Source organism: Petromyzon marinus, chromosome 54 (genome assembly GCF_048934315.1).
Source record: "Petromyzon marinus isolate PM22_M1 ecotype Great Lakes invasive population chromosome 54, UKy_Petmar_22M1.pri1.0, whole genome shotgun sequence".
Classification (NCBI taxonomy): domain Eukaryota; kingdom Metazoa; phylum Chordata; class Hyperoartia; order Petromyzontiformes; family Petromyzontidae; genus Petromyzon; species Petromyzon marinus.
In genome coordinates, this window is record NC_133720.1 from 1158701 (window position 1) to 1181957 (window position 23257).

At 53.9% G+C, this 23257-nt stretch overlaps 1 protein-coding gene across 2 annotated transcripts in view; it reads left to right on the forward strand.

The window, feature by feature from the left end:
- The first annotated feature begins 203 nt into the window (after positions 1-203).
- LOC116954123 (cerebellin-1-like) overlaps positions 204-23257 on the forward strand; it is a 32545-nt gene continuing 9491 nt past the window's right edge. Inside the window, exons 1-2 of one of the 2 annotated variants that reach the window (XM_032974584.2) lie at positions 204-546; positions 8948-9648. In XM_032974584.2, the coding sequence (XP_032830475.2) occupies positions 9268-9648 (381 nt within the window). In that variant the 5' untranslated portion in view covers positions 204-546; positions 8948-9267. Of the gene's footprint in view, positions 547-7395; positions 7790-8947; positions 9649-23257 lie in introns of those variants that run through there. The other variant, XM_076052070.1, reaches the window with a different exon arrangement.

Below are 23257 nucleotides of genomic sequence, written 5' to 3' on the forward strand. Positions count from 1 at the left end.
TGTGTAAAGATAAGCGCTGCGGAAAGACAAAGGCGGACGGGCGTCGTGTCGGCCACCCATCCCATCGCGCGCCGTTCCGGTCTTAATAGGTGCTCGCGAACAGCACTTGCCCCAGCAACAGCGTGTTAAGGGCTGTACGGTGACATCTCTCCACAGTGTAAGCGCGCGTCATCTCACGCCTGCGTACACAGTCGGCATCCGCACGTGTTGCTCCCCACATGCAGCAGCAGCGGTGGTGGTGGTGGTGTGAGCACGGCGTGTTGGGCCAGTCCATTGCCTCTGCTCCCTATCCCTCGTATAAACACGCACACACACGCGCAGACACACACACACGCACAGAAACACACACGCAGACACACGCGCACACACACGCACAGACACACACACAGACACACAGACACACGCACACACACACACAGACACACACAGACACACAGACACACACACAGACACACACAGGGGTAGGATCACAGCAGCGCTCCTGTGCGCTCAGAGATCGCCTCTCCTCCTCCTCACGGCGGATGGACCCAAGCGCAGTGATGAGCGGTAAGCAGCATTTGGCTTCCACACGATATGGGCGGGAAAGCGATACGATGCAATCAAGTTGATAGAATATTCACACGGACAAAATAAAATATCACCGGCGTAATCTCGTGTCGCACATTTTCTTTGCTTTTAAACTTTCGTTTAGCGGAATCCGCCCCCGATTGCCGCCCGGTTTTAACAAGCCGCGCTGACCAGCGTGGTGAAGTATGGCCAACTCACCCCGCTTCCCCGGCGACGCACTCTACTCATCCAGCAGTGGATTGACGGAGGGTTGTAAATGATTCACATTGGTACTGTTTAGAGTGCCTCGTCGCTACAGCGGGGTTTACACTCAATAGCTACTCCGCGCGCCAGCGAAGCGTGTGTGTGTAGCACACGTGTGTGTGTGTGTAGCACACGTGTGCGTGTGTAGCACACGTGTGCGTGTGTAGCACACGTGTGTAGCACACGTGTGTGTAGCACACGTGTGTGTGTGTAGCACACGTGTGTGTGTGTAGCACACGTGTGTGTGTGTGTAGCACACGTGTGTGTGTAGCACACGTGTGTGTGTGTGTGTAGCACACGTGTGTGTGTAGCACACGTGTGTGTGTGTGTGTAGCACACGTGTGTGTGTGTAGCACACGTGTGTGTGTAGCACACGTGCCGCATGCAATGGATGGGACGCGGGTTTTGTTAAGCGCACGGGAGTGTGTCTACGCGTGCGCGCGCTCTGCACTTGCTTGTAGAACGTACAGCGATGCACATGTATGATGCGTGTCGCTGTTGTGCTGCGCCCCGCGGTGAGCCGAGTCGCGTTGCGGTCAGCGCACCGCGCTACAAACTCGGCCACTTGAGTTCGATTCCCGCTCGCAGCCAAGATTGGTGACAAATATCTGCACGGGTCCTGGGCCTCCCCTGGGTCGACTCAGCCTTAAATGAGTACGTGGAGCGGTGCGATGCGTAAACATTCGCACGAGGGAGACAAAGGCGGCCGGGCGTGGTGCTGGCCACCCATCCCCTCGTGTGCCGTGAGGCACATTTACAGGTGCTCGCAAACAGCACTTGCCACAACAGTCTGTTAAAGGCTACACGGGGGGCCTTTGTCTTCGCGTACTGCCCGTGCACTCTGGCGCGGAGAGTTTTCATGAGCCGAGAGGACACCGCGCATGCACGCGCGCGCGTACATTGTGAACATGCATTTGCGTGTGATCACTCTGCGTTCAACTAACAAGGGCCATCGCCCGAAACGTTGACTATTATATATTTGAGTAATTTCAAGCCGACACGGCGTTATCGGTGAGTGCTCTCGAGTTGTTTTTTGTGGCTGTGAGCCACTTGCCGGAGCAGCAGCGGCGGCAGCGGCGTCGCCCAATGCGACCACGTCGCTTGCTGCGTGAATTCGCGTGCCTGCACGCGACCCGGGGAGCGGTGGCGCAGCGGTTGGCGCTACCCTGCGCTATGACCCCGGCGGCCCGAGTTCGATTCACGCTCACGGCCACAAACACCACAGTGACGATTATCTGAACCGGTCTTGGTCGTCCCCTAGGTCGACCCAGCCTCAAATTAGTACCTGGTGCGGTGTGTAAAACATCGTTACCGGGGAGACAAAGGCGGTCGGGCGTGGTGCTGGCCACCCACCCACCCCCTCGTGTGCCGTGCCGGCCTTCATAGGTGCTCGCTAACAGCACTTGCCCCAACCGTCTGTTCAGGCTGTACGGGGGATCTTTGTCTTTGTATGAATGTCTACTCGTGCTGGTACAGTAGTTAATGGATACACACGTTTATGTACGTCGTCAACGAGCACAGTAGCACATGTACGGTACGGTGTGCAAACATCAGCACTGGTGAGACAAAGACGGGCGGGCGCGGGGGTCTCGCCACACCACCCCTCCTGTGTGGAGCCGCGGTACAAGTCGACACCGTCGCTGTGTGGAACTCGCAACACTGCGGTGTCAAGACACCGATGGTGGTCTTGACACCGATGGTGGTCTTGACACCGATGGTGGGTTTAACACGATGGTGGGTTTAACACGATGGTAGTCTTGACACCGATGGTGGGTTTAACACGATGGTGGGTTTAACACGATGGTAGTCTTGACACCGATGGTGGTCTTGACACCGATGGTGGGTTTAACACGATGGTGGTCTTGACACCGCGGTGGGTTTAACACGATGGTGGTCTTGACACCGATGGTGAGTTTAACACGATGGTGGGTTTAACACGATGGTGGGTTTAACACGATGGTGGGTTTAACACGATGGTGGTCTTGACACCGATGGTGGGTTTAACACGATGGTGGGTTTAACACGATGGTGGGTTTAACACGATGGTGGTCTTGACACCGATGGTGGGTTTAACACGATGGTGGTCTTGACACCGATGGTGAGTTTAACACGATGGTGGGTTTAACACGATGGTGGGTTTAACACGATGGTGGGTTTAACACGATGGTGGGTTTAACACGATGGTGGTCTTGACACCGATGGTGGGTTTAACACGATGGTGGTCTTGACGCCGCAGAGAACCGCTTTGGTAGTAATCTTTTGGTCCGCATCATCGTATCCAAAACAGCTGGGGGGGGGGGGGAGCGGTGGCGAAATGGTTAGCACGCTGAACCTGTGCGAGGTCTCATTTCGTGCGACAAGGTGACGTCAGCAACGTTCTATGCGGATATGGTGAAGTATATTCAAACCTCGACTACCGTGACCGACATGGCTCGGGTTCTCAAAGGGCTGTGCAATGTTACGTCGGAGAGGGCGCTACATCCCTGCAGCAGTGACACGCGGTGCCCCTTTAAACCGGGGGACTTGGACGGTGAAATAACCACATTCATCATGTCGGGGGTCGGTGGGGGCAGTGGTTATTGCACTGCGCTATGGATCCGGAGTTCAATTCCTGGCCACGAATTAACGTTGGTGACGAGAGACGTTTGAAGCCGCACCGGCACGGGACATTGGGAGGCCTTCATCCAGCAGTGGATTGACGTCGTGGTAATTATTGTACCTCCAGTCATCAAGGATATCTGACAGTCACCGATCCGCGGTCATAATTCTCATTCACTCAGCTAACACATTCGCACCTCCGATTTGGCACGGATGGATACGTCGGGCGAGACAGAGGTTCAAGATGCATACACACAGCATCGAGCATTCGCCTATGGGTGGGGTCTGTGTAAGGCTGCGGGTGTCTATGTAAGTCCATGGGTGGTTTTTTGAAAATGCATGAATTTCCATGTGTAAGTCTATGTTCCAAACCACGCGCAGACGACATCGTAACGCCGTAGCCCACTGGATCATTCGTGGGCATCGTTCCCGATATTCACCGGGCTACTCGTGAAGCCGTCCACTGACTCACCAATCTCTACGTGAGCACTTCACCACGAGTGATCAAACCTCGCAGCCATATAAAACAGGAATACGATTACCGTGTTTTCCAGCAGGTGTGAAATAACCTTGCCCCCTTAGCCAGGGAGGCACTGGATATGCTGCAGAATTAATTGCCCTCCCTCACCGCGTGCGGTGAGGGCGGACAGGCTGTGACACGGATACCGTGCAGGAGAAACTTCGAATGTGCGCGTGGAACTTCGGGGCCACGTTGCGGCGACAGAGTACACGAAACGAATGGCTTACTCACGGCAGAAGGCCATGCACACCACGGCGTGAGCCACGTGGCCTTACTAATACCGCCTTGGCTAGATGCGTGGACGATGGGATCATCTGCCCGTGCATCGAGGCCCTATTCGTAACACGTGCTATGAAGAAGCGTCATTGACCGAAACGTCGCCTACGTAATACTTTTCCTTTCACGGCACTGCTGTTAATGAACGTGTTTAGTTATTGGCGACCTGGGGGAGGGCAGTTGAGAAGCACTGTGACATGAACTCGGGATTCGTCGCGGTCTGACGCTTCAACTGTCGGCCGCGAGGCGACACTCGGTGCGCGGGCACTTCCACAGACACAGCAGCCGGCTTCAGGCGAGATTGTCTCTGTGGATGTGAATTCCGAGGTTCAACAACAAGCAAAAAAAAACCGCGGAGAGAGAGAGCGAGAAAGAGAGAGGGGCACACACAGAACTCTCATCCACGAATCTAATAAAATATTTATACCGCCCGCCGTCCATTGCCGGATTAATTGCTCCAATTAGGGTCACGTTTGTGGCATGGGCGCTCTGCGTGGCCCTCATTCGGGCGCAAAGAGGAGCGCGCGCGATGCTTCATTATTCAGCGCGGGTTTCATCCGCACCCGAGCGAGCGTGCGTCTGAGTATGCACGCGTACGTGTGTGTGTGTGTGTGCTTTATTACGTGTGTCTGTGTGTGTGTGCTTTATTACGTGTGTCTGTGTGTGTCTGTGTACTTTATTACGTGCGTGTACGTGTGTTTGTGTGTGTGTGTGCTTTTATTACATGCGTGTACGTGTGTCTGCGTGTGTGTGCTTTATTACGTGCGTGTACGTGTCTGTGTGTGTGCTTTATTACGTGCGTGTACGTGACTGTGTGCTTTATTGCGTGTGTCTGTGTGTGTGTCTGTGTGTGATGGGAAGCGGTGGAGCAGCAATTTGCGCGCGCCGCGCTATATGGCCAGCGACCCGAGTTCGAATCCCGTTCACGGCCACCAACACCGGCGACGATTATCTGAACCGTTCCTGAGCCTGCCCTAGGTCGACTCAGCCTCAAATGAGTACCTAGTGCGGTGCGTGTAAATAGTGCCACTAGGGAGACAAAGGTAGCCGGGTTCGGTGTTGGCCACCCTCCCCTACGTGTGCTGTGCAAAGATCCCCCGTATATACTGAACAGACTGTTGGGGCAAGTGCTGTAAGCAGATGTTATAACGGCCGGTGGTGGATATGCGTGTGGCTGCCTGTAATCCAGGGCACACGATTCTTACACACACACACATCCATACGTACACAGACAAAGATCCCCCGTATATACTGAACAGACTGTTGGGGCAAGTGCTGTAAGCACAGCACTTGCCCCAACAGCACTTGCCCCAACAGTCTGTTCAGTATATACGGGGGATCTTTGTCTGTGTACGTATGGATGTGTGTGTGTGTAAGAATCGTGTGCCCTGGATTACAGGCAGCCACACGCATATCCACCACCGGCCGTTATAACATCTAACGATCCAGGTTGACATGACGCAGTCATCCCACGGAATATTCCCACAATACTCTGCAGCTTGCTGGGCTACGCTGTCCCTCCATTCCATCTCCACGGAGGGGCGGCTGCCGGCGGCGGCGAGGCCTCGACTCGCGAGGGCGCTTCCCCGGAATGAGCGCGCAGACGACAGAGAGGATCGCCCGCCTCGCTACGGCACCAGAGGCGGGGATTCATCTCAGCCGGAGCTGTCCGGGGCTGAGCTGCAGGGGTCGGGTCCCGGCTAGGAGGCGCCTCGGGGATACGCTGCATGAGCAATGAGGCCCGGGCTGTAATTGTATTCAATCTACGCATCCCCCTTCCACCAACTGGCTGCTACTGACTCAGTAGTGAGTCGCTTGTCCGTGGCTGTGCTCCCTGGAGGTTGAATAGTGCAGGAGATGCAGTGTCCATCATAGAATGTGCAGCAGATGCAGTGTTCATCATAGATTGTGCAGTAGATGCAGTGTCCATCATAGACAGTGCAGTATATGCAGTGTCCATCATGGATTGTGCAGTATATGCAGTGTCCATCATGGATTGTGCAGAATATGCAGTGTCCATCATGGATTGTGCAGTAGATGCAGTGTCCATCATGGAATGTGCAGTAGATGCAGTGTCCATCATAGAAAGTGCAGGAGATGCAGTGTCCATCATAGAAAGTGCAGGAGATGCAGGTACCCATCACTGCCTCCACCAGTGTCGCAGTGCGTGCGTGTGGAGGAGTATTCACTGCCTTCAGTCGACTGTGCTAACTTGCTTCATTTTAGCCACCCGGCACTCCGCTCGTTGTTGTGAGCGTCGCTCCTCTGCCCTCCTTTGTTGCTGGAGGGCGACTGCCTCCAACTGCCCAGTAGCGGCGTCCTTCACGAGCCTCCTCCGCAGAGGCCGATCTTGACAACGCTCGTAAAAGTCATTTGGCAAGTCGACTCAGCTCCACACCCTCTTGTACCACGTCACTCCATCTCTTCTCTAGCCCGTGCTGCGCCCGTTTAGCCCCCTCTAAACAAACAAAAGCTGCTTGGGCACGCGGTGGCTGGGCACGCGGTGGCTGGGCACGCGGTGGCTGGGCACGCGGTGGCTGGGCACGCGGTGGCTGGGCACGCGGTGGCTGGGCACGCGGTGGCTGGGCACGCGGTGGCTGGGCACGCGGTGGCTGGGCACGCGGTGGCTGGGCACGCGGTGGCTGGGCACGCGGTGGCTGGGCACGCGGTGGCTGGGCACGCGGTGGCTGGGCACGCGGTGGCTGGGCACGCGGTGGCTGGGCACGCGGGCGACGAGACCCTGCAGCCAACGCAGCCTCCATCGCCTGCCGGAGGAGCTCGCCGAGTGGGCGACTGTGTCCAGATCGCGTCCCCTTTCGGCGCGACATTTTCTGATTCCACGAGGAGGGCAGTAGAGTAAGTTGGTTATGACATCGTGTTTGGGTGCGCTGCGCGCGTGTGCGTTTCGTTGGTTTGCATCCGGCCGTGCCGGCAATTAAACCCGGTACAAAAAACAGCGAGTGTGTTACGGTGAGGGAAGTAAGTATTTGACCCCCTCTCAATCAGAAAGATGTGTGTTATGCTGTGTAATGACTTAGAGCTCCCTGTTGACCGGCGTGAGACGCTAGAGAGAAGGGGGCTGATATCTCAACAACAGCAATAATAATAATGAACACGTGTAGATCGCGGGGTGGGGTGGCGCGAAGATTTAAGGAATGAATTAAATCGCGCTGGCGTCTTTACTGCTAAATTATTTATATATCTCGCCACAATTTACGGTGCCTGCCAGCGCGCGGGCGGGCTCCTCTGGGCGCGCTATGCGAGTCCATAAACGCGGGGCGATGCACTCCCCATCGACCCGCTCCTCTGTCACCCGCTCCGAGCCCTTGTGTGCTCGGGCTCACAGGCAGATGCGTTGATTTTATGACGCGCGTTATTTACGCGTGCACGGCAACGCCGACGTCTTTGTCGCCGTTTGGCGGCTGCTGGTTGAGATTTGACGTTGGGCTGTCGGCGGTGTTGGGCCCACGGCTCTCGTTCCCAGGGCGGGGATGCCCACATCGCGGTGGCGCGGTGGGTTTGGGTGGCATCCACTGGACTGGCAATCAATCCAGATGCCGCAGATTCGAGCTCTCCACTTGGCAGGTGAAATAATGGGGCACCATTTTATTTGTATCTCCCTCCCCCCACCCCCCCGCCCAACGTCCCTGTGTACACACAGCAGTATGCATGTGTACACACAGCAGTATGTATGTGTACACACAGTATGTATGTGTACACACAGCAGTATTCATGTGTACACCCAGCAGTATGCATGTGTACACACAACAGTATGTATGTGTACACCCAGCAGTATGTATGTGTACACACAGCAGTATGCATGTGTACTCCCAGCAGTATGTATGTGTACACACAGCAGTATGCATGTGTACACCCAGCAGTATGCATGTGTACACACAGTATGTATGGATGTGTACACACAGCAGTATGCATGTGTACACCCAGCAGTATGTATGTGTACACCTGTAAGTCGACGAGCAAGTCTTGTGTGGTGGGGTAAAGTGTGGGTACTCCTTACGCTTTCGGCGTGGACGAGGAGGTGACATGACCGTCGGGAGGGACACTTCTCTTGAGCTTCTCTCGAGGAGCCCCTTCTGCCAGCAGTGGTGTGAAGCGGGCAATTGTAGGGCTGCGCCTCTACCTCTACTCTGCGTTATTCCTCGAAGCCAGTGGTGGCTCTTCTTAACCCCCCTTACGTGCACCCCCAGGGGTTGCGAGATGCCCTTTCTGGGGGTGCGAGACACGGCCAAATTTGTTTAGAAGGTAAATAATCGAAAACGAAAATTAGGCACGGGCACGTTAGCAACAACTACTTTGTTTCATCAAACTCCGATGCATTTATTGACATGATTAAAATGAAAAGAATTACGTTTGAGAAACCAAACGGGCGCAAGGTTGCCGTGAAGGTGAAGAGTCCCTGCTCTGGATGTTTGTCACGAGCCACGTCCATGGCGTTTCACCGCCTTTGTGAGCTCGTCGCTGGATGCAAGGCCACCACAACGCCATGTCGGTCGTCGCGGTTGCTCGACCATACTTCACCATACTTCACCATACTTCACCAAACTGGCCAGTGGCGGCTTGATGGGGAGGGAGGTTCTGACATCTCTCGCTGCGGAATTTGGCCATGGCTGGGAATCAAACTCGAGTGGTGGCCGAGTTAACGCTACGCGTACAGTGTCATCTTGTTATTATTATTTATTCATTATTCCGACTAACAACGCGGCATTGCCTCATTTCTCGCAGCGAGCCACCCCTGAGGGAGGAGAGCAAAGGAGCTGCGGTGCCGTGCGGGAGAGGAGGCGGAGGCGGTGGCGGCGGTGGCGACGCGGGGAGAAGAATCCTCCGCGGTTCATCCCGCGGACCCCACGGGCACCTCCAGGCCGCGCGCGTCCTCCCCGCCCTCCCCAGCGGCACGAACCACCGCCACCACCGCCAGCATCACCACCAGCAGCATCACCACCACCGCCAGCACCACCAGCAGCACCACCAGAACCACCACCAGCACCACCAGCAGCACCACCAGAACCACCACCAGCACCACCACCAGCAGCACCAGCACCACCATGGTGGGGCCACACCGCCAGCTGCGCTCTGGGGCGACGCGCCACCTCTCCGCGGGTGCGCCTCTCCATCCACCACCGCCGCCGCCGCCGCTGCTGCTGCTGTTGTCGCTGTCCGTCGCCGTGGTCCTGGCGCCGCTGTTGCCGTCGGCGCTGGCCCAGAACGACACGGAGCCCATCGTGCTGGAGGGCAAATGCCTCGTGGTGTGCGACTCCAACCCCTCGGCCGACTCGGCGGAGACGCCGTCGCCCTTCTCGGGGCCCTCGTCGCTTGGATTCTCGGTGCGCTCCGGCGGTGCCAAGGTGGCGTTCTCCGTGGTGCGCAGCACCAACCATGAGCCGCCCGAGATGAGCAACCGCACCAGGGTCATCTACTTCGACCAGGTGATCACGATGATGATGATGCTGCTGCGTTGTAGGGTGGCGGCAGGTGGGGGCAGAAGGAGCCCTCCGGCGTGAACCTTGCTTGGTCAAAGGGATCTCTTGCGCAAATGAGCCAATTGCACCGCGGGAAAAGTTGAATGTTGGTGGTGTTGTTGGTGTTGGTGTTGTTGGTGGTGGTGTTGTTGGTGGTGGTGTTGTTGGTGGTGGTGTTGGTGGTGGTGTTGTTGGTGGTGTTGTTGGTGTTGTTGGTGGTGGTGTTGTTGGTGGTGTTGTTGGTGGTGGTGGTGTTGTTGGTGGTGTTGTTGGTGGTGTTTGTGGTGGTGTTGGTGGTGGTGGTGTTTGTGGTGGTGTTGTTGGTGTTGTTGGTGGTGATGTTGGTGTTGTTGTTGGTGGTGTTGGTATTGTTGGTGGTGATGTTGGTGGTGTTGTTGGTGGTATTGTTGGTGGTGTTGTTGGTGGTGTTGTTGGTGGTGTTGGTATTGTTGTTGGTGTTGTTGGTAGTGTTGTTGGTGTTGTTGGTGTTGTTGTTGGTGTTGTTGGTGTTGTTGGTGGTGGTGTTGTTGGTGTTGTTGTTGGTGTTGTTGGTGGTGTTGTTGGTGGTGTTGGTGGTGGTGTTGTTGTTGGTGTTGTTGTTGGTGTTGTTGGTGGTGTTGTTGGTGTTGTTGGTGGTGTTGTTGGTGGTGTTGTTGGTGGTGTTGGTATTGTTGGTGGTGTTGTTGGTGTTGTTGGTGTTGTTGGTGGTGTTGGTGTTGTTGGTGGTGGTGTTGTTGTTGGTGTTGTTGTTGGTGTTGTTGGTGGTGTTGTTGTTGGTGTTGTTGGTGGTGGTGTTGTTGTTGGTGTTGTTGGTGGTGTTGTTGGTGGTGTTGGTATTGTTGGTGGTGTTGTTGGTGTGGTTGGTGTTGTTGGTGGTGTTGGTGTTGTTGGTGGTGGTGTTGTTGGTGGTGTTGTTGGTGGTGTTGCGAGTAGCGCCCTGACGCTGCAGCACGCGGGTGGCGAGGGTCTCACGGACGTCAGCGTCGCGGGGTCTTTAACGTTCCGCTTTGCAGCCGCAGTCAGCCTGTGAGAGACAGAAGTCGACAAAGCGATTGTCCTGACCAGCAAAGAGCGTTCAGACATTGCTGCTCATCTCCCGTTTACAGCCCTGCACAGCCAGTGGTGGGAATTCCACATTGCCATGGCGGGAGGCAGCCTCTCCATAGGATAACCACTGTCGACCTCCCTACGAATAACGAGTCACGAGTAACGAGTAACGAGTCACGAGTAACGAGTCGCCAGTCACGAGTAACGAGTAACGAGTCACGAGTAACGAGTCACGAGTAACGAGTCACGAGTAACGAGTCACGAGTCACGAGTAACGAGTCACGAGTGACGAGTAACGAGTAACGAGTAACTAGTAACGAGTCACGAGTAACGAGTCACGAGTCACGAGTAACGAGTAACGAGTCACGAGTAACGAGTCATGAGTAACGAGTAACTAGTAACGAGTCACGAGTAACGAGTAACGAGTAACGAGTCACGAGTAACGAGTCACGAGTAACGAGTCACGAGTCACGAGTAACGAGTCACGAGTGACGAGTAACGAGTAACGAGTAACTAGTAACGAGTCACGAGTAACGAGTAACGAGTAACTAGTAACGAGTCACGAGTAACGAGTCACGAGTCACGAGTAACGAGTCACGAGTAACGAGTCACGAGTAACGAGTCACGAGTCACGAGTAACGAGTCACGAGTAACGAGTAACGAGTAACGAGTAACGAGTAACGAGTCACGAGTAACGAGTGACGAGTCACGAGTAACGAGTCACGAGTAACGAGTCACGAGTAACGAGTAACGAGTCGCCAGTGACGAGTCACGAGTAACGAGTCACGAGTAACGAGTCACGAGTAACGAGTAACGAGTATCGAGTGACGAGTAACGAGTCACGAGTAACGAGTCACGAGTAACGAGTAACGAGTAACTAGTAACGAGTCACGAGTCACGAGTAACGAGTGACGAGTAACGAGTAACGAGTCACGAGTGACGAGTGACGAGTAACGAGTCACGAGTAACGAGTAACGAGTCACGAGTAAGGAGTGACGAGTCACGAGTAACGAGTCACGAGTAACGAGTTGCGAGTAACGAGTAGCGAGTAACGAGTCACGAGTAACTAGTAACGAGTCACGAGTAACGAGTGACGAGTGACGAGTAACGAGTGACGAGTGACGAGTCACGAGTAACGAGTCACGAGTAACGAGTAACGAGTGACGAGTAACGAGTAACGAGTGACGAGTGACGAGTCACGAGTGACGAGTAACGAGTAACGAGTAACGAATAACGAGTAACGAGTCACGAGTCACGAGTAACGAGTGACGAGTAACGAGTAACGAGTCACGAGTGACGAGTAACGAGTCACGAGTCACGAGTCACGAGTAACGAGTGACGAGTGATGAGTAACGAGTAACGAGTAACGAGTAACGAGTAACGAGTCACGAGTAACGAGTAACGAGTAACGAGTGACGAGTGACGAGTCACGAGTGACGAGTGACGAGTAACGAGTGACGAGTGACGAGTCACGAGTGACGAGTGACGAGTAACTAGTAACGAGTAACGAGTAACGAGCAACGAGTAACGAGTCACGAGTAACGAGTAAAGAGGCGTCGCTGTCTGCTGCTGCTACCTTCTGATCTGCCGCTCAGCCCCCCCCCCCCCCCGTGTGTACGCGCGAAGCCCGCGACGGCCCTCATTTAATCTTAGTCCACTTTGATATTGCTTTTAAATCCCAGGTCGCTAATTCAAGGCAGGATATTGCGGCAGGCGAGTCAGCGTGCGTGCGCGTAGCCATCACAATGTGCGGTTACATTGCACGCATATTTCTTGCAGTTGTCGATGCGGATTTGAAGCAGGGTTTGGGTTGAAGTTCAGAGGTTATGAAAGGGTTTGCTGGAGGACAGGGGTCAGAGGCGAGGCCTCATTAGTGGATAGAGGTCAGTGGGTGGCGTCGTTAGAATGGCACTGTTTCAAAAACGCCAGTTTGCCAATAACAGCGAGGCGTCTGTGGCCTGTGTACAAATCGCGTGGCTATTCGAGACGAATAGACAACGTTTGATACATCGCCCGTGGTGAACTCTTATTTTGTTTCAGACCATATTTCCTCGTAAAATATTAACGAAGTATCAAAAACCACAACCTCAAACGCGTGGGCCCTCGAGACCGTTATTGTGGTCCGGTATTGATTTTGTTTCAGAACTCAAGAATAAAATGTGTGGAGGGCATCTTCACATTTTTGGCAACTGCCTGATGCAGCTAATACGATCGAGCTGGGGGTGGGTGGGGGACAGGCAGACGGCGACTCTCCAGACACTCAGTCAGTGGCCCTGTTGGTGGAGGACAGGCAGACGGAGACTCCCCAGACACTCAGTCAGAGGCCCTGTTGGTGGGGGACAGGCAGACGGAGACTCCACAGACACTCAGTCAGAGGCCCTGTTGGTGGGGGACAGGCAGACGGAGACTCTCCAGACACTCAGTCAGTGGCCCTGTTGGTGGGGGACAGGCAGACGGCGACTCCCCAGACACTCAGTCAGTGGCCCTGTTGGTGGGGGACAGGCAGACGGCGACTCCCCAGACACTCAGTCAGTGGCCCTGTTGGTGGGGGACAGGCAGACGGAGACTCTCCAGACACTCAGTCAGAGGCCCTGTTGGTGGGGGACAGGCAGACGGAGACTCCACAGACACTCAGTCAGTGGCCCTGTTGGTGGGGGACAGGCAGACGGAGACTCCACAGACACTCAGTCAGTGGCCCTGTTGGTGGGGGACAGGCAGACGGAGACTCCACAGACACTCAGTCAGAGGCCCTGTTGGTGGGGGACAGGCAGACGGAGACTCCACAGACACTCAGTCAGTGGCCCTGTTGGCCAGCAGCTCTCTGGGCGAGGCCTCGCTCTGTCCTCGTGTCGAGACGTGCGAGGGCATCACGCGGCGCTGCCGCTCGTTGTCTGAAAGATGACAACGCCGTCCAAGGCTCAGCGCGACCGCCTGCATGTTGCACGAGGCGGGGGGCTCGTCACGAGCTGTCGTGTTCAGCTTGGTGTCCTCCACCCCCCCCCTCCGATTAGCACGGTTTGGCTACGTACGGTGCGTAAGAGGTTCAGCACATATACGTAGTACGTAGATCCAGCCCTGTTAAGAGCGTGTCTTGCACTCAGGCCGCTGGGTCCCAACCCCAAGCTGTGGGCTGAAGCCGGGCTGTGCCACGCATCACGTGGGTCCCTGTGTCCAGGGGTCGTCCCTGTGTCCAGGAGGGGTCCCTGTGTCCAGGAGGGGTCCCTGTGTCCAGGAGGGGTCCCTGTGTCCAGGAGGGATCCCTGTGTCCAGGAGGGGTCCCTGTGTCCAGGGATGCCATGAGTGGTTCCACTCATGGCATCTCTGGCCAAGGTCGACGTTGAAACGAGAAAACGGGGTGGAAGATGACAACGCGAGTGGATGTTTGGCTCGGGGTAGCGTCAGGCAAGGCGAGCAACACGTTCACTGGAGGTGCAGAAACGTTCGGATTTGTCCTCAAGTATTTCATGAGCAGCACGGAAGCTGACGGGTAGCTGTTAGGATGAACAAGCTCTCGTTGCTCTTTATTGGGTCTTCAGGATTTTTAGGAGAACCTTGAAACATCTGACCGGTTTTAGATTGGGTAAAGTCCTGAAGAGCAACACAAATTTACACTGATCTGTCTCTAGGACAGTGACAGAGTTTAATGTACATACGACTAGACACACAGAGTTAGTGTACACACGGCTAGACACACAGAGTTAGTGTACACACGGCTAGACACACAGAGTTAGTGTACACACAGCTAGACAGACAGAGTTAATGTACACACAGCTAGACACACAGAGTTAGTGTACACACAGCTAGACACACAGAGTTAGTGTACACACAGCAAGACACACAGAGTTAGTGTACACACAGCTAGACACACAGAGTTAATGTACACACAGCTAGACACACAGAGTTAGTGTACACACGGCTAGACACACAAAGTTAGTGTACACACAGCAAGACACACAGAGTTAGTGTACACACAGCTGGAAACACAGAGTTAATGTACACACAGCTAGACACACAGAGTTAGTGTACACACGGCTAGACACACAGAGTTAGTGTACACACAGCAAGACACACAGAGTTAGTGTACACACGGCTAGACACACAGAGTTAGTGTACACACGGCTAGCCACACAGAGTTAGTGTACACACGGCTAGACACACAGAGTTAGTGTAGACACGGATAGACACACAGAGTTTGTGTACACACGGCTAGACACAGAGTTAGTGTACACACGGATAGACACAGAGTTAGTGTACACACGGATAGACACACAGAGTTAGTGTACACACAGCTAGACACACAGAGTTAGTGTACACACGGCTAGACACACAGAGTTAGTGTACACACAGCTAGACACAGAGTTAGTGTACACACGGCTAGACACACAGAGTTAGTGTACACACGGCTAGACACACAGAGTTAGTGTACACACGGCTAGACACACAGAGTTAGTGTACACACAGCTAGACACACAGAGTTAGTGTACACACGGCTAGCCACACAGAGTTAGTGTACACACAGCAAGACACACATAGTTAGTGTACACACGGATAGACAGACAGAGTTAGTGTACACACAGCAAGACACAGAGTTAGTGTACACACGGATAGACAGACAGAGTTAGTGTACACACGGCTAGACACACAGAGTTAGTGCACACACGACTAGACACACAGAGTTAGTGTACAGACGGATAGACACACAGAGTTAGTGTACACACAGCTAGACACACAGAGTTAATGTACACACAGCTAGACACACAGAGTTAGTGTACACACAGCTAGACACACAGAGTTAGTGTACACACAGCAAGACACACAGAGTTAGTGTACACACAGCTAGACACACAGAGTTAATGTACACACAGCTAGACACACAGAGTTATTGTACACACGGCTAGACACACAGAGTTAGTGTACACACAGCAAGACACACAGAGTTAGTGTACACACAGCTGGAAACACAGAGTTAGTGTACACACAGCTAGACACACAGAGTTAGTGTACACACGGCTAGACACACAGAGTTAATGTACACACAGCTAGACACACAGAGTTATTGTACACACGGCTAGACACACAGAGTTAGTGTACACACAGCAAGACACACAGAGTTAGTGTACACACAGCAAGACACACAGAGTTAGTGTACACACGGCTAGACACACAGAGTTAGTATACACACGGCTAGACACAGAGTTAGTGTACACACGACTAGACACACAGAGTTAGTGTACACACGGCTAGACACACAGAGTTAGTGTACACACGGCTAGACACACAGAGTTAGTGTACACACGGCTAGACACAGAGTTAGTGTACACACGACTAGACACACAGAGTTAGTGTACACACGGATAGACACACAGAGTTAGTGTACACACAGATAGACACACAGAGTTAGTGTACACACGGCTAGACACACAGAGTTAGTGTACACACGGCTAGACACAGAGTTAGTGTACACACAGCTAGACACACAGAGTTAGTGTACACACGGATAGACACACAGAGTTAGTGTACACACGGCTAGACACACAGTTAGTGTACACACAGCTAGACACACAGAGTTAGTGTACACACGGATAGACACACAGAGTTAGTGTACACACAGCTAGACACACAGAGTTTGTGTACACACAGCTAGACACACAGAATTAGTGTACACACGGCTAGACACACAGAGTTAGTGTACACACAGCTAGACACACATAGTTAGTGTACACACGGATAAACACACAGAGTTAGTATACACACGGCTAGACACACAGAGTTAGTGTACACACGGCTAGACACACAGAGTTAGTGTACACACGGCTAGACACACAGTTAGTGTACACACAGCTAGACACACAGAGTTAGTGTACACACGGATAGACACACAGAGTTAGTGTACACACAGCTAGACACACAGTTAGTGTACACACAGCTAGACACACAGAGCTTAGTGTACACACGACTAGACACACAGAGTTAGTGTACACACAGCTAGACACACAGAGTTAGTGTACACACGGATAGACACACAGAGTTAGTGTACACACGGCTAGACACACAGTTAGTGTACACACAGCTAGACACACAGAGTTAGTGTACACACGGATAGACACACAGAGTTAGTGTACACACAGCTAGACACACAGTTAGTGTACACACAGCTAGACACACAGAGTTAGTGTACACACGACTAGACACACAGAGTTAGTGTACACACAGCTAGACACACAGAGTTAGTGTACACACAGTTAGACACACAGAGTTAGTGTACACACGGCTAGACACACAGTTAGTGTACACACAGCTAGACACACAGAGTTAGTGTACACACGGATAGACACACAGAGTTAGTGTACACACGGCTAGACACACAGTTAGTGTACACACAGCTAGACACACAGAGTTAGTGTACACACGGATAGACACACAGAGTTAGTGTACACACGGCTAGACACACAGTTAGTGTACACACAGCAAGACACACATAGTTAGTGTACACACGGCTAGACACACAGAGTTAGTGTACACACAGCTAGACACACAGAGTTAGTATACACACGGCTAGACACACAGAGTTAGTGTACACACGGCTAGACACACAGAGTTAGTGTACACACGGCTAGACACACAGAGTTAGTGTACACACAGCTAGACACACAGAGTTAGTGTACACACGGCTAGACACACAGAGTTAGTGTACACACGGCTAGACACACAGAGTTAGTGTACACACAGCAAGACACACAGAGTTAGTGTACACACAGCTAGACACACAGGGTTAGTGTACACACAGCTAGACACACAGAGTTAGTGTACACACGGCTAGACACACAGGGTTAGTGTACACACGGCTAGACACACAGAGTTAGTGTACACACGACTAGACACACAGAGTTAGTGTACACACAGCTAGACACACAGAGTTAGTGTACACACGGCTAGACAGAGTTTAACGCCCTTCGCCATCAGGCTGCTCTTCAGCTTTAAAACCCCTTTCGTCATTTCTCTACGGCCACTGGCCGAGATCAAGGATGAGCTCACGGGGCCCTTGAGGGCACGCTTCGTCGTCTGCTTTCTTCACGCCGTTGTGGAAATTGCAGAATCTAGGCCACAGCAGAGACAAAACGATCCACAGCTGGGCACGACTGAGATTGGTTTTGATGCAAGCCCCGTGGAGATTCCGCGGCATTTAAAGCAAGCGCTCAATGAATGCAAATTCGTTTGTGTCGTCCGGCAGCATCGCCGCTCGATCCAGACGAGAGTGTGTGGGCAAAGGATGGGACAGGAAGCCTACGGGGCCGTGAGATGTCACACCGTACGACTGAACTCGCTGGCACGGCGCCTCGCTAGTGTTGACATCAACACAGTTGTTCGCAGGGGTTTGTGTGTCTGTGTGTCTCTGTGTCTGTGTGTGTCTCTGTGTGTCTGTGTGTGTCTCTGTGTCTCTGTGTGTCTGTGTGTGTGTCTGTGTGTGTCTGTGTGTGTGTCTGTGTGTCTCTGTGTCTGTGTGTGTGTCTGTGTGTGTCTCTGTGTGTGTGTCTCTGTGTGTGTCTGTGTGTGTGTCTGTGTGTGTGTGTCTCTGTGTGTGTGTGTCTGTGTGTCTGTGTGTGTCTGTGTGCGTGTGTGTGTCTGTGTGTCTCTGTGTGTCTGTGTGTGTGTCTGTGTGTGTGTCTCTGTGTGTGTCTCTGTGTGTGTGTCTGTGTGTCTGTGTCTGTGTGTGTCTGTGTGCGTGTGTGTCTCTGTCTCTGTGTCTCTGTGTGTGTCTCTCTGTGTGTGTCTGTGTGTGTGTCTCTGTGTGTGTCTGTGTGTGTGTGTCTCTGTGTCTGTGTGTGTGTGTGTCTGTGTGTGTGTGTGTCTGTGTGTGTCTCTGTGTGTGTCTGTGTGTGTGTCTGTGTCTCTGTGTGTGTCTGTGTGTGTGTCTCTGTGTCTGTGTGTGTGTGTCTGTGTATGTGTCTCTGTGTGTGTGTGTCTGTGTGTGTCTGTGTGCGTGTGTGTGTGTGTGTCTCTGTCTCTGTGTCTGTGTGTGTCTCTGTGTGTGTGTGTCTGTGTGTGTGTCTCTGTGTGTGTGTGTATCTGTGTGTGTGTGTCTCTGTGTCTGTGTGTGTCTGTGTGTGTGTCTGTGTGTGTCTGTGTGTGTGTCTGTGTGTGTGTGTGTCTCTGTGTCTGTGTGTGTCTGTGTGTGTGTCTGTGTGTGTGCGGTTCTTGTTGTTGCTGTTGCATTTTCAGCCCCGACTTTGAGCGGTAGTGTAGCGGTTAGCGCGCTGCGCTATGAATCCAGCGACACGAGTTCTATTCCCGCTCACGGCCAACACCGGCGACGATTATCTGAACCGGTCCTGGGCCTCTCCTAGGTCGACTCAGCCTCAAATGAGCACCTGGTGCGGTGTGTAAACATCGCCACTGGGGAGACAAAGGCGGTCGGGCGTGGTGCTGGCCACCCACCCCCTCGTGTACCGTTCCGCACTTTCATAGGTGCTCGCTAACAGCACTTGCCCCTACAGTCTGTTAAGGCTATACGGGGGATCTTTGTTTTTGGCTTGTTGCTGTTGTTGCATTTTCACTGAAATCCCGCAGCGACGGATTTCTGTCCCCAGCCACTGTAGGCATGAAGCAAAATAAAAAAAATCGCTCAAGTTGCTGAAACGCAGGGAGCGCCTCACCCCCAACACAGCCAATGACAATTTTTTGCTTATCTCGCCACTTTTGGCTGGGACGATTGGGTCTCGAAGTTTATGACTTGGTCGGTTTTCGCAGCAGCCCAAAGAACACAACACCCTTAACAATAAAAACAACCCCTCGCTCATCCACCTCTGCTCAGTTGACTGCTGTAGCAAGGGTTGAAACCGTGGCCTGGGGAGTTTCTTCTTGTTCCTCACCCGACTCAGGTCCACCGACCAAGCCTGTCCCCTTGTCAAATTGGCGGATCGTCCGTGGACGTCAAAGTGTCCCGGGATCTCGTGTTTGTTTTGTTTGCTCGGAGTTGCGTGATGAAGAACTTGCTCAAGACGACGCATCGACGAGTGTCGCGTTCTGCCCTCTTCAAAGGGTGGCAACCCAAATATCAAGACTCTGTAATGGCCGTGGCCATTCTGAGACGTCGTTGTCAGCGCTGGCACGTGTCTCCGTGGTGGACGTCTGCGTCCGTAGCCGCCCACGGGCAGAGTCTGGGCACGTTTATTAATTTATTCGAACCAAATTTAGATTTAAAGCTTTCGTGACTGCAGGGATTCATATTCTTGGTCCTTTCGGTAAAGTCACGTAGAAGGGAAACAATAAAATAATAAAAATATAAAACAATTAAATTCTCACGACGTTTCGGCTGCAACACAAGCAATCATCATCAGGTGTGAAAACCACAGCAAGAAAATAATGTTATTGTTTCCCTTCTACGTTGCTTTACCGAAAGAACCAAGAATATTATTCGAACCAGTTTACAAAAAGAGCAATAAAATAGAAAATGTATTATTTATTTATACCCCCCCCCCCCCCACGAGATTCCCCGAAGTACAGAAGTCAAACTCCGCCCGTGGACTGGCCGCGTCTACGACGCTCAACGTTGACCTGATCGGTGCGTCGCTTGCCACGGGGTTAGCGGCCTCATCGGTGCCGCAGGTGCGGAGTGCTGGGGGCGACGTCGGAGACGCGCCACGGGGTGGTGGCGGCGAGGGGGCTGATCCACTCACAACGATGAAGCACTCAGAGTCTGTCTTGGAGATGGGGGTCCTGGTGTGACGCGATGCCGGTTTCGCTTGGCCGACTCCCTTTGTTTGAACAACGCCACGGGGTCCTTGAACGCCCACTCCATCCCCCAGTGAAGCGGGCAGCGCACGCGTTCGTGGTTAAGGCGTCCGCAGTGTTGGCCAGGGTGGCCGCCAAGCGGAACCGCAATCCTCTGTGGATTTTAACTCGAAACCTTCCGAGTGTGAGTCGGGTCCGAGTTGTCGAGTTCGCTGACCACCGCTGTACCCCGCGGCTGGATCCCCAGTGCTGACAAAGCTCTCCGTGCTCACATCCGCCCCGCGCCTCTCCTCGCCTGTGCACGCGATGCTATTTTCTTCGCTGGAATTCATCACCATAGCGGATCGCGTCCCCAGGAGCTGGGTGCCTGCAAGTAAAATTAATGAGCGCGAGTGGAGTTGTTTCAAGGTTGCCTCGCTCCATCGGGACGAGATGCGCGCGCCTTGGAGCGCACCTCACGCGCACACTCGCGCGTCTCACGCCTCCGAGTTTCACGCCAAGGAGCATTCCCACCTCACGTTCAACATGCCGTCGCTCTCGGGAAATGTAGCACGAAGGGAGATGATTGTACGGATGCGTAAAAATAAATAAAGAAGTTGATTAGAATGCCATGGAGGTATTTTAGTCTTCCCTCCAACCACCCAAGATGTGATATCGACGTGGCGTTGTGACGGGACACGTGGTCAACCACGTGGCGTCGTGACGGGACACGTGGTCAACCACGTGGCGTCGTGACGGGACACGTGGTCAACCACGTGGCGTCGTGACGGGACACGTGGTCAACCACGTGGCGTCGTGACGGGACACGTGGTCAACCACGTGGCGTCGTGACGGGCCACGTGGTTCACGTGGCGTCGTGACGGGACACGTGGTCAACCACGTGGCGTCGTGACGGGACACGTGGTCAACCACGTAGCGTCGTGACGGGACACGTGGTCAACCACGTGGCGTCGTGACGGGACACGTGGCCCACGTGGCGTCGTGACGGGCCACGTGGTTCACGTGGCGTCGTGACGGGCCACGTGGTCCACGGGGCAGTGGCGTCTCTCCTCGTCAGGGGACGGCTCGCGAAGTGACCGCAGAACGGGGGGCGGGGGGGGGGGCAGCCCTTCCCTACCCAGCTGTGCATGTGACAGCGATGCTCATCACATGGCGATGTTCGTGAATGCTCAGAGGCGGAATGAGACCGCCACGTGGGATGACATCGCTCCACGTGCCGCGGTCAGACAATGGATGGCCACAACGTACCCACGGGTGTAGCTCCTCCAGAGCGAGACAACAGCATGCGTGGGACACGGTGACATTGTGATGTTGTATTACTTACGACACGAAGCACCGACGTCGTCGTTTTAAATCTCGTTATCGTGAACTTTACTCGTGGATTGCTCCGCCCATGTGTCGACCCAACTGACTGTTTGGTCTCATCAGTGCTGTGGTTAACCACCACGCTGCAGGACACAGTAACGCACTCACTCACCCACTCACCCACCCACTCACCTACCCACTCAACCAACAACTCACCCACTCACGTACTCACCTACCTACTCACTCATTAAACCACTCACATAACCACTCACTCACCCACCCACTTACCCACTCAACCAACGATTCACTCACCCACTCACGTACTCACCCACCTACCCACTCACTAGACCACTCATAACCACTCACCCACCCACCCACTCAGTCACCGACTCACCCACCCACTCACCCACTCACGCACCCACTTACTCACCGACTCACTCACCCACTCACCCACCCACTCACTCACCCACCCACTCACGTACCCACTCATCCAACCAATCACTCACCCGCTCACGCACCTACCTACCCACTCATCCACATACTCACCCATCAACTTACCCACCCACCCACTCATCCACCACCAACAACCGCCATTCGCCACTAAGTGGCGGTGACGTCACCACGACGCTTGTGCCAGGCTATGTGCATGTTCATCCAATCACTCACTCACCCACTTACGCACCCACTCACTCACCCACTCACGCGCCCACTCACCCACCCACTTACGCACGCACCCACTCACCCACTCACGCACCCACTCACTCACCCACCCACCCACTTACGTACCCACTCACCCAACTCACGCACCCACTCACTCACTCACCCACCCACTCACGTACTCACCCATCCCACTCATCCAACCAATCATTCACCCACGCGCGCGCGCGCACGCACTCACCCACCCACCTCATCCACCCACTCACTCAAAAACGCACGCACCCATTCACTCACCCACTCACTCATGCACTCACTCACATACTTACCCACCCACCTACGTACCCACCCACTCACGCACCCACTCACTCACCCACCCACTCACGCACCCACCTACCTACTCACTCAACCATGCACGCATATGTTTGCTCATTCACTCACTCATGCACTCAATCACCCACTTATCCACCCACCCACCCACTTACCCACCCATCTACGTACCCACCCACTCACTCACGCACCTATTCACTCACCCACCCACTCACGCACCCACCTACCCACTCACTCAACCACGCACGCATCTGTTCACTCACCTACTCACTCATGCACTCACCCACGTATCCACCCACCAACCTACCCACCCACCCACGCACCCACACACCCACGTACCCACGCACTCACCCACGCACTCACCCACCCACTCACGCACCCACCTACCCACTCACTCAACCACGCACGCATATGTTCACTCACCCACTCACTCATGCACTCACTCACTCACTTACTCACCGACCAACTTACCCACCCACCCACGCACACACCTATTCACTCACCCATA